Genomic DNA, 12,631 nt, shown 5'->3' on the forward strand with positions numbered 1-12,631 from the left:
GATATACCAGTAAACTATAAAAGCAGTCCTAGAAAGGCACACCACAGCACAGAAAGTAGTGGGATCTACATTTTCTGGCATGCAATTAGCCCTTGACTGTATATATATTTTAAAAGTGACAGGATCAGTAATAACACTCTAGACCTATATGTCTGTATATATGTTTATATACTCATTCACACTTATATCTATGTCAATCACATGGGATTCTCTTGAGTTTTTGTTCCAGATTTTTTTTAAGTATAGAAGATGGATTTTTCATCTTAGTCTTTTAAGTGCAGCACTTAGATGACAGGAGATCTTCTTGCTTTGAGAGGGCAGAGAAGGCCAGCAACTAAATCAGGGGAACTAACCTGGAAGGCTGTGGCACTAAAATTTAGGTGGAGTTAGCCAGATTAAAGCCTTGATGTCTGAAGAGAGACAGGTGGACGTGTTCTGCTTTGTGTCCATCAGATGCAGAGCATTTCATTAGAAATGTAGCAACCTCGGGCTTCCCTGGTGGCACAGTGTTTAGGAGTCCACCTGCCAATGCAGGGGACGCAGATTCGAGCCCTCGTCTGGGAAGATCCCACATGCCGTGGAGCAACTAAGCCCGTGCACCACAACTATTGAGTCTGCCCTCTAGAGGCCGCGAGCCACAACTAAAGCCCGCGCGCCTAGGGCCCGTGCTCCACAACAAGAGAAGCCACCGCAATGAGAAGCCCGCGCACCGCAACGAAGAGTAGCCCCCGCTCTCTGCAACTAGAGAAAGCCCACGCGCAGCAACAAAGACCCAACTTAGCCATTAATTAATTAATTAATTAAAATAAAAAAAAAAGAAATGTAGCAATCTCACATCAAGTCCTGAAAGATTGCCCAAGAACCCCAGCAGCCTGAGATCATGTAGAACAAAAGCTATCAGCAGTTGCCAAATCCCTGGAATCTTGAGATGAGTACAGACTCTATGAGATTCCTTTGTGTGTGTGTACGTAATATGCTTTATATTTATTTATTTAAAATTTGTATCGGAGTATAGTTGATTTACAATGTTGTGTTAGTTTCAGGTGTACAGCAAAGTAAATCAGTTATACATATATTCACTCTTTTTTTTTTTTAAGATTCTTTTCCCATATAGGCCATTACATAGTATTGAGTAGAATTCCCTTTGCTATACAGTAGGTCCTTGTTAGTTATCTTTTCTATACATAGTAGTGTGTATATGTCAATCCCAATCTCCCAATTCATCCCCTCTCTTACATGATATTGCTTGTATGTGGAATCTAAAAAATTCCACATATAAAAGGGTACAAATGAACTTATTTACAAAACAGGAGTAGAGTCACAGATGTGGAAATCTATGGGATTCTTAGTCTATGAGAAATCTAAAATTAGCTAAAGAGATAGAGATAAAGACCTGCCCATTCAATCCATTCATGCATTCATTCATTTATCCTTTATTTTCTCCCTCTCTCCCTGTCTCTCTCTCATCCTCACTCTCTCTCTCTTCCTCCTTCCTTTCCTCCCTGTCTCTCTCTTTTTCTGTAGCCACAATTAAATCCTCCTCCTTCTCAGCATCATAAAATATGGTTTATATTTGTTAATTGCTTTATACGTGGCAGGCAATGTGTTAAGTATTTTACATGCAGTATCTTATTTAATCTTTATGACAATCCTGCAAAGTAACTGTTATTAATATGTGCATTATTATAATGAGCTGAGTGAGGCTTAGAAAGGATAAGTGACTTGTTTGAGGTGGCACAGCTAGGAAGGGAAGCTGTGGGCCTCAAAGGCCTGTCCCCTATGTGCAAGTAGCCTTTGGTTGTGAAAGGCATGCTGCACAACCTGACCCATTATAATCGAGAAAATGCAAAGACCACTCTCTGTTATTCTTAACCAAAGCTTTTCATCAGTTTACATAAAGAAGCTATTTATCTGCTAGCTCTAATTAATCTGTATGTATTATAACCAAGACAAGTTCATATATGAAGTAATTAACCTGGGCTCCAGAACTTGATTTTGGAAACCTCTTGCTATCTGTTTAAATCAGGATGGTTGGCAAACGGCTAAAGAACAAAGACATATTCTCTTTTGTGTGTATGCACTCACATGTGTATGCACATTTGCGCATATGCTTGTTTCCACATATACATATCCACTCTCTTATTCAAAATTTCCTACACTCTTCACAATTGATAAACTCCTCACAGACAAATAGGGGATTGGGATGACACAGAGTTAGAACACAATGGAGCTCTTCATTGATGGAGATGAAGGATTTACAGTTCTTTGGTCACTGCTCTTGTCAGTTAATAATATACTGTTAAGTCAACCTGTTCTTCTGAAGGAAGATGTGTGTTTTTTTCTCTTATTATCATCTTAAAAACAGTATCTGAACACAACATGACAGCTTTCTAAAAACAGTTTTATATAGACTCAACCACTTGAAAATGGCATCCATGTAAATGGTAGAAAGAATATGTTTTAGGAAACAAAATAAATTACTGTATAATTATTCACTAAATTCTCAGAAATAAATAGTGAAGCCCAGAATTGAGTCCTAGTTATAGTGACGTAAATACAACAAACAATAATATGAAAGTACAATGCCGGTATTGAAATACTTTGAAGCTTAACCTGTCTGATAATGCTTTGAAAATAAACCTATTTATTGATTTATTTTGGCTAATGTTGGCAATGGAAATTGTATTCAACCAGTTCTAAATCATTTTTTAAACTGAACTATTTCTAGGAACTGTCCACTTTTACTGGAGACTCTGAAAATGGAAAATTTCTCTCTGACTAGTTACATTCTTAGACAACAGTTATGAAATTCACACTGCTCCACAGATTTCTAAACCTCAAAACTCAACCATCTGTAAAATTCACTTCTCTGTAATGAATCTTAGAATAAGAAAGAAGGAAAAATATGTCTGAGCTTCCAAATTAGATATAAGAAGTCCAAGGTATTAAAGCTCATGTATTTCTTTACTCAGGTGAATCAACAAATCTTTTCTAGGATCCATTTGTTTTTACTTTGCATATAATCCTAACAAATTTGGTTATGTGCTTCACTACCATGACAGACTGAAAACAACAGATTAGAGGTGAAGAAATGGGGTGCTTCAGACAGACATATTAGCTAATCAAAATTAACAATTGAGGGGAATACATTGAAAGAATTATACAATCATCAGATGAATGAACTAAAGTTCTATATTCCTCTTGGATTATACAAGGAAAACAATTCTATAATCTACCATATTGTAGAAAGGAAAGAAAACTGACACCGATCACATTGAACCACTTTCATAAATGTAAATTATTCTCAATAAATTCTTAGACTAAAAGCTGTGTAATGAAAAGTAGAGATCTGGGTAATAAAATTTTTTAGGCAGATCTTATTCTACATAAACAAAAGTAGGCTGTTTAGAATGGACATACCCAAAGGACTTCATTTTGTGTCACTTAATGACTACAGTGCCATTTTTAACCATGAGTTTTGTTGTTAGCTGATGCATCACAATTTAGATTAAACATTTTTGCTATATATTCATTACTGAAGGCCTTGTAACTAATCAATTTAATCAAAAGACTTAATTGAATTTTGGGATAGCATTACAATCAATTAGCCATTGACTATTTTTTAATACTCTCAAAATGATTTGAAGCATTATATCCAACCTTTATGAAAAGTTATAATTTCATGCACAAATTTTCTGATTAGCAAATGTCAATACATAAAGAGATTGACACTTCACTAAGCTATTGCAAGTGAGGCGAAAACAATATATTATTATGTCCTTCAGAAAAGAATTGGTACGAAAAAGTTAGATTTATTCCCTTTGTCTTAAAAACCAAAGCACTGGGCTTCCCTGGTGGCTCAGTGGTTGAGAATCTGCCTGCCAATGCAGGGGACACGGGTTCGAGCCCTGGTCTGGGAAGACCCCACGTACCGCGGAGCAACTAGGCCCATGAGCCACAACTACTGAGCCTGCGCGTCTGGAGCCTGTGCTCCGCAACAAGAGAGGCCGCGATAGAGAGAGGCCCGCACATCACGACGAAGAGTGGCCCCCACTTGCCGCAACTAGAGAAAGCCCTTGCACAGAAACGAAGACCCAACACAGCCAAAAATAAATAATAAATAAATTAAAAAAAAAAAAAAAAAAAGCACTGAAGCCTCTTCAGCCTCGGGGAGGCGGGGCTGCCCTCAGAGTTAAGTAGAGCCAAGGCCCGGCCACCGGTGTTCCCCCCAAGGCCATGGACAAGGACCACGCCTCCCCTGTCTGCATATCTTGTTGTGATACCTCGGCACCGCCAGGCCTAGGCCATCATAGCTCACCCCACTTCAGGGGCTGTTTCTCCTGCCAGTTTCCATAGTCAACAATTCCAGTATACTCATGAAAATAATGTTCTAAGCCTAGAACAGAGAAATTTATGAAGAAAATGGGTTTCGTGTCATTAAAAATTTGGTGACTGATGCTGATATTCAACACTTGAGGGATGAGTTTGACAGAATCTGCAAAAAGGAGGTGAAACCATTGGGATTGATGGTGATGAAAGATGTGACCATTGCAAAATCACAATATATGCCAAGTTAGAAAGTGATTACCAAGGTCCAAGATTTCCAAGAAGATAAGGAACTCTTCAGATATAGCACCCTTCCTGAAATTCTGAAATATGTGGAGTGCTTCACTGGACCCAATGTTATGGCTATGCATACAATGCTGATAAACAAACCTCCAGATTCAGGCAGAAGACATCCCATCTGTCACCTCGTGCACGAGGATCTGCACTATTTCCCCTTAAGGCCCAGCAATAGCATCGTTTGTGCCTGGACGGTCATGGAGAACATTGAGCGGAACAACGGCTGCCTGGTTTTGCTCCCAGGGACACACAACGGTCCCTTGAAACCACACGATTATTCCCACTGAGAGGGAGGGCTTAACATCATGTTCTACGGGATCCAAGACTATGACAGAAATAACACCTGGGTGCACATCATGAAGGAGAAGAGAGACACCATTTTCTTTCATCCTTTGCTTGTCCATGAATCTGGTTCGGAACAAAAGTCAAGGATTCCGGAAGGCAATTTCCTACCATTTCGTGGATGCCAAGCGCCACTACATCGATGTGAATGGCACCAATCAAGAAAACATTGGAAAGGAAGTTTTAGGGTTAGTCAGTAAATCTATGGAGTGAAAGACGTCAGCCTGAAGGATGTTTGGGAATTTCGAGCGCACATCGTGAAAGGAGAAAGAATCAACCTTTGAAATAGCCCTTTGCTAGAACTCTTTTAAAGAAAACCAAGATAGAACAAGGTGTCAGGAGAAAATGTTTTCTCAATGGGGTGAGAGAATCTTCTCTATTCACTTGTTAACAAAATCAAAGTGCACGGATCCAGTATTTAATTGCATAGGGGTAATTTTGCAGTAAGGTGGGGTGGCTTTAATTGATGTAAAAACAGTAAAAGTGAAATATTACTGTTTTAAGGAAAACTTTGGGTTGGAACTAATAAAAGTGATGTATAATTGAAAACAAAACAGACAAACAAAAAACCCAAAAAAACAAAAACCCTGAAACAGATGGAATAATCCAAAAGAGAAATCATACATTAAATGTAAGATGTAATGAAATATGCTGCTAAAAACACAGGGGAGAAATCTCTCGTTTTTTTTCAGACTGTCCTTTATTTCTCATATAAGGTGCTAAATTGTGAGTTATCAGTACACATGAAATAGTAACCTCTGTACTCCACCCCAAATATCAGAAAAGTTTAGAGCTGGAAAGTGCCATCTGGATACCTAGTCTAGTGATTCTCGATAATTTGTGATTCCTTGTGATTCTCAAAATCACAAAGAATCACAAATTATCCAGGTGTCTGGATTCAGCAGCTGAATCAGAATTTTAAGCAGTTGTTCCCTGGTTAAGAACAATTGAGTCCAATTCTTTCATTTGATTGAAGAAACTGATAACCCAACTAAAAAGTCCAGTAATAGATACTTGCTTATGTATATTCTGATACATAAATAAAATGGAGAGCTATATTGCCTTTAAATTTTGTTCCATATATAGTGAATTTGAAGAATGTTCTAACACTTCTTAATGTTGTGGATCTAATAAGTTAAGTGGCTTGTGGTAAATCATAGAACAAATCCATGTCAAAGCCAATCTCCAAACCTCCTCTTTACTCTTTAAATTACCAAAAACTGGCAAGATATTTAACCTAATAAAGGTTAAAAATGAACAAGAAAAAAACTCATTATTTGGAGGTTTAATAGTTTAGGTGATATTTTATAGGACCTATGACTTAAAAACAATATTAATATACAACATAGCCATAGTAAAGATGGCACATGAGAGTTGACATTTGACACTTGACAAATTTTGTCATACTCCTATATAACAGAGCAATTTTTGAGAATGAAATGTGTAACTGTCTTCTTTTGCTACAAAATTGGAATTTTTCTTTTCTCCATCAAGGAGTATTTAGGCAGTTCTTTGTGTTCTGACAATTCTGGAGTTCCAAGCACTGACACTGAGTCAGAGTCTTGGTGTTAATTTCCATCAAATGAGATTAAAGCAAATCTTCATGGAGAGGAAGGGTAGGAAAAAATGAAGGTTTTGTATCTGGACATAGAGCAGTTGGACCGATTCCACTCTGATGGAGGGTTTGAAATCCTTGAGAGAGAGCAGAACGTTATAGTGGTTCCAAATGATTTGCTGAAGGTGCAACTGGGACCTGGTCACTAATTAGCTAAGCATCCTGCACTTGAGGAGTGCAGAGAGGGTACCAGGAACCAGATTTGGTAGGAGAGGATTAGAGTCATTTGGCAGATTAACCTGTTTTTGAAAAGGACATGGGAATGACACAATGGGCATTTCAGTGGCAGCCAAGATGAATTGCAAAGCAGGGCTATTGTCCTCTTGGCTCTGCCACCCCCAGCTTCGTCTCTATAAAGCAAAAGGGAGGACATGGGAAACTCTCAAATCACCGACATGGGTTTTGCAACCATATAGTGGGGAAGGTAGAGACAATTTTATTTTTCACTAGAAAACACATAAATTCAGTTTGTTTTTTGCACCTGACTGTTTGGGAGAAAATTTATATCTGTAATATGCCAGTATATATAATATTCATAAGTTTTAAAATAGTTGTATATGAACAAAATCTTTGTTCTTTCCACATGTTGGTTCTACTGCACTATTTTTGTTTCTCCTGCTGTAATCAAAATTAAGTATTCATTATTCATGTAAGATACAGAGGAAAATGAAAGTAAAATGAGAGGGAAAATACTAGAATAATTTGATTATACATATTTAAATAAGCATAAGGAATTAGTCATCCTCAAATACACATCTGAGAAAGTTACGTGAGGGAATAAATTTTACTCTACCCAGACTTAACATCTGTATCTTATTATGTGCTATGTATTCAAAATTTTCTTGTTTTCCTCCCACTGTTTTTTGTAGGTTTACTGAACCTTAAAGAAAGGGAAAGAAGAAAATGGTCTTGTTGTTACAAAATACTTCTCATCTTGGTTTCAAAGTCTTCTGATTTTCTGCTTTTTATCTAAAATCACATCCATGATGCTACATATAATCATAAGGAAATGCTGCAGTTTTGAAAATGTTCATTTGAAGCTACAGTCATATCAAGTTCAAAGAAGAAACACATCTCATGTCAATGGCATTACCTGGGTTGCTTTGGGGAGTTTCAGCCACACCACAAGTAGGCTGCTGACTCTTATAGTCAGGTATGAGTGACTTAGACTGAATAAAGTCATCCGTCTGTTTATTACAATTATTAAACTTTTTGTAGAAACTATGTATTCTATTTCTCTTCCACTTTAAAGCCTTCAAAGAGCATTTCACAATTGTCTTTACTAATGAGTCAGTGAAAGAAAGAAAATATGAAACTCAATTTGGACCTTGCTTTATATTGATTACTTCTGTTGTCTGTTTTAGCCAGGTTTCATTTCAGAATTATGAGTTTTTAGCTCTTTCTGCCTGACTTAGTGTCTTTGCAATGATTTTTTGTTTCAATTTATTATTATACTATTATGTACTCTTTATTCCTACACAAAAATGCAATATTTAACACAATATTGGTGCAATAATTAACTTAGCAGGTTTGGGTGCTCAAACCTTACATATTCCAAATGAAGGGCAGGCCCTTTACTGGCTCCTGGAAGATAACCTCTGGGCCTTGGAATATCCTTCCTGGTAACAGTGTGTTTGATATCTGACACCTTGGGCTACGCCCAGTAGTTCTGCTAATGATGTGATTTATGATGAAAGCCTTGTTTTAAACCTGGGGCTTTGGACCAAGCTGTATCAATTTGAACACTGCAGGAGGTGGAGCCTGATTAGCTAAAGTCCATGCCTTGTGACTGACCTGAATTAAAACCCTGTACACCAAGGCTTGAGTGAGCTTCCCTGGTTGGTGACACTTCATTCATCTTGTCACACATCATTTCTCAGAGAATTAAGTGTTGTCCACCAAGCTCCACTGGGAGAAGACACCTGAAAGCTTGTGTCTGGTTTCTCCTGGACTTTGCCACTTTGCCTTTCCTTCTGCTATTTCTAATCTATAACTTTTCACTGTAATAATCTCTGACCAGGAATAAATCAGTTTTTCTGAGCCTTTCTAGTCAACTATCAAATCTGAGGGTAACCTTGGGGCTCAGACACAATATCTAAAAGCTATCAAATGCTTTAGACATTCTTTCATTTTTTAAACCATCTGTTGTCTCCATAATATCGTCTCTTGGAAGGATATCACCAATCCAGTGGTATTTTTCTTCTTATAATTGATATATAAATTATAGTTAGGAATTAGGCAATTTCAGTGATCTCCTTGTATATTCTAATACATTTAAATCAATTAATAAAATATGATAGCGAACTTTATGTAGTTTGAGAATTTTATTTCCTTTTCAACCCTGCTGCTTTCTGTTTGTTTTCTTGTTTTTTATTCTTCCCTGCTCCCAGTCTTTATTGAAATATAATTGACAAATGAAGTGTATAATGTGATGGCTTGATATATGTATACATTGTGAAATTATTAACACAATAAAGTTAATTAACACATTGATCACCTCACATAACTACTTTTTTGGTGTTTGTAATGAGAATGCTTAAGATATACTCTCTTAGAAAATTTTAAGTATACACATAGTATTATTAGTTATAGTCATTATTAGATTATAGTCACATTAGATCCCTAGAACTTATTCAGTTTATAACTGAAGACTTATACCCTTTGACTAGCATCTCCTAATTTCCCGCAACCCCCAATTTCTGATAACTACTATTTTATTCTCTGTTTCTGTGAGTTCCAATTTTTTTTTAATTCTTATTTTTCTTTATTTTATTATAACAATTTCTGGAAGTATGAGTCAAGATTTTAAACTAATACTTGTCTAAAGTTAGTCTGACTAGCTTCTTATCGGCAACTTATAAAATGGATAAATGAGAGAATACTCTATTTAGAAGTTCTGTTCTTTGATACAATGCGGCTCCTAAAGTTGCAGTTCCTGACTTGTCAAAAGTCTGTCTTAGTGTCACACAGATAATTTGTCTCAAGGTCAGGTGTAGAAATGGAATCTTATAATTATGGGTAAGAAGCTCTTTCTACTATCATAAACTTCTATTATTGCTGAAGTTATGGCTGAAATCATAGACTAAAATAAAGTTTAATCACATTATGGAAATTAGATGATTTACCTGCAAATCAAAGGAACTTTGGCTCAAGCTATACTTAAAAATATATCATAAGTGATCTCACATAATTAGATCCAAGGGTTGGGCAGGCACCTGGGGGTTCAGTCAGGAGATCAACATTGATCTCCTGTCTCTCAGCTCTGCTGCCTTAAAGGCCACTCATCACTAGACAGCACCTTGTCCCTTCCTTGGGGCCTGAAAAGAGCAACTGCAATTACATGTCTAAAATACAGATGTAAGAAGGTCTAGAAGAGGTATGTACCTTTTACATACATCCTATATGCAGGTGAGGAAACGTTTTCCTAGAAAGAATTCCACTCTTACCTCAGAGACCAGCATAGGGTGACACACTCAGGCCTACAGGAACCCCCCCAAAGTGTGATGGGATTGACTGACTTAGACGAAGAATTTGGAATGAACAAAAACAAAGCAACTGGACCACACCCATGTATAACAGTGGCTAGACAACCTCTGCGCCATCGATGTGTCTGGTCATGGATATCCAGACCTTAGTTATAATTTTTCATTTAGGTGTCTGCCTTCCTTGTACAAAGAAACAAGTTGCCACAAATTATCTTTTTATTGTTAAAACAATGTCAGTACACTGATAGTTGAAATATGGATGAAAACAGATCTGTTTTTCAAATGTTTTTTCCTAACGTCAACTAGTGTAGTCCTTTTGTGAAAGCCAGCTCTGATGCTACAGCCTCAGCTCTGAGCCTGCACCGGTGTCACAGCATTAACTTGTGTCGCCTGTCATATATTTTCTGAAGCTGGTCCATGAATCCACCTTGAGCTGACATTTTTTATGTCAGGCTTCCTGAAAAATGAGGAGCCAGAGGGCCAGAAGGGATCCCATTGATTTGCGAACTGTGTCACAGTCTGTTTAAGGCAGAATGGCACATGCTTGTGACAAAGGCGATGACAAATGAATATGTACCAAAGGGACAGCACCAATACAGATGAATGAAGGAGATGATGGGGATACAGCAAGCGATGGAAATCAAAATAGAATTCAAGATTATAAATGACGATGAAATATATAACGTGTGTATACAATACCTTGAGTTAGATGAAAGTGGTTGCCATAAGATTAACAGCATTTTTAGAATAATTTCTGAAATTTTACACAAACTCAATGTTACTAAGAGTTGTGAATCCAAAGAGTAAACTACTCATTTTATAACATTTACATTAACCTATATATGGTGGTAAATACAATATCTTTTTACTACTAGGTTAAGAAAATATTGCTTGAGTTTCTGTTTTCTAATCTTTGTAAGTATGCACATGTATATATACACATACCAACATGCAACAAAGGCAAATGTCAACTATACCTGTAAGGGTTAATTTATGCTAGCCCACATTCAGATACATTAATAATATTCATGGATACTAACCAGACACAGATCTTTGCAGGTAGAATTGTTCTCATGGGCATTTAGGATGCAGTCATCAAAGTCCTGTTTACACCTCAGACCAGCAGAGCCCAGACTGCATAAACAGGAGAAGCCATCAACCACTGAAAGCAACAGAAAGAAAACTCTTAACATGCCTTTAATCATGGTATAATGTTAATTACCCTAAAGAATGTTGTATTCATCTGAATACATTTCACTTTTAACCAAAGTATGTGTGAATTTTTATATTTTGTACTCTATTACACAATTTTCTACAACAGTTTCTAAATAATTATCTTGCTCAGTTCTGTTAACTTAAAAACTTGAATTATTTGAAGTGAGAACAATCACAATGAATAAATGGTAACAATTTGCAAAGCAACAATGAAAATATCCAGTTTTCTCTCTCTCTATCTCTTTTGTTTTGTCAGTAAACAATGCCTATGGTAAATGGGTCACTTTTGTATCAATTACCTTTTACCAGATTGTTTTAGGTTTAATAAACAGGAAATTAACTGGTTTATAAAGTTCTTTGTGTGACAAGGTACTTTAAAGTGCAAAGTGATCTGAAAGTTGACATAGAACTACTAAACCTTAGTTAAAAAGAGCTTTCATATTTCACCATAATCTTTTAAAAGTAATGATCAGAATCTGTCCTCTATTTTACCATTAATGATGCAAAAAGAACAGTCTCTGAAGCATCTCAAGGACATGATGGCGGCTTGATCATGGTTGCAGCAGGCAGGATTGATGCCTGGGTCCCCACCATTCCTGAGACCCACCAAGCAGTCGCACTGACTCTGTGCCACGTGCCTGTTCCTAATCCTACTCTCATTAAACGAGTAGGTCCTGGGTGGAAACAGCTTTGTCAGTGCACTGTGTGGCTTCTAGGTTTGTGCAGCCAGGATTCTGCCCAACAAATGTAACTGTGGCCTTGAAGGAAAACAAGACAGCCCATGGCCATCAACCGGAGTCAAGGGAGACACAGAGTTGACAGATCTTTAGACAAGATTTTACTTTTGTTTTACTTTACTTTTTTTAATCAAGAAACTTAGTTTTTAGCATCTCATTGAAAATAGATATTAATAAATATACAGGTATAGCTATAAATAAATTAATGAAAAAAAAAATAGTATCTGTTGGTGCATCTTTATATCGTGTATATGGCATTAGGTATGTTAACAAATTAAACCCAAATGTGATACAATATGTAATTAAGACATTGTGGAGTACGATGAGTCATAATGATATTTTTTAAAATGTTCATGATTATAAGTCATGTTGGATACTGATGCAAATTGGCAAGTAACAAGCAGCTAGAGTCAAATTAATGTCAGCATAGATGCAGATGTTCTCCATGTAGATAAATGATAAACGCTTTTAAAAGAAAAATCACAGCAAAAGATAAATTGAAATTAACAAAGGGTCTGAAAGACAGAGTTTATTTTCTGAATGTTAACTATTCTGGGTTAAGAATCTAAGAAATGAGCTATGGGCCCAATGAGAACCTAGAGAATTAAATTGGA

General features: G+C 36.7%; 1 protein-coding gene and 1 pseudogene across 1 annotated transcript in view; one reads left to right on the forward strand and one right to left on the reverse strand.

The window, feature by feature from the left end:
• Window positions 1-12,631, reverse strand: part of EYS (eyes shut homolog) — a 1,820,808-nt gene that overhangs the window by 1,355,069 nt on the left and 453,108 nt on the right. The window contains exon 12 of the mRNA XM_068550856.1: window positions 11,106-11,227. Within this exon, the coding sequence (XP_068406957.1) occupies window positions 11,106-11,227 (122 nt within the window). The remainder of the gene's footprint in view (window positions 1-11,105; window positions 11,228-12,631) is intronic.
• Window positions 4,533-5,249, forward strand: LOC137769571 (phytanoyl-CoA dioxygenase, peroxisomal pseudogene; annotated as a pseudogene).

This window comes from Eschrichtius robustus, chromosome 9 (assembly GCF_028021215.1).
Source record: "Eschrichtius robustus isolate mEscRob2 chromosome 9, mEscRob2.pri, whole genome shotgun sequence".
Lineage (NCBI taxonomy): Eukaryota > Metazoa > Chordata > Mammalia > Artiodactyla > Eschrichtiidae > Eschrichtius > Eschrichtius robustus.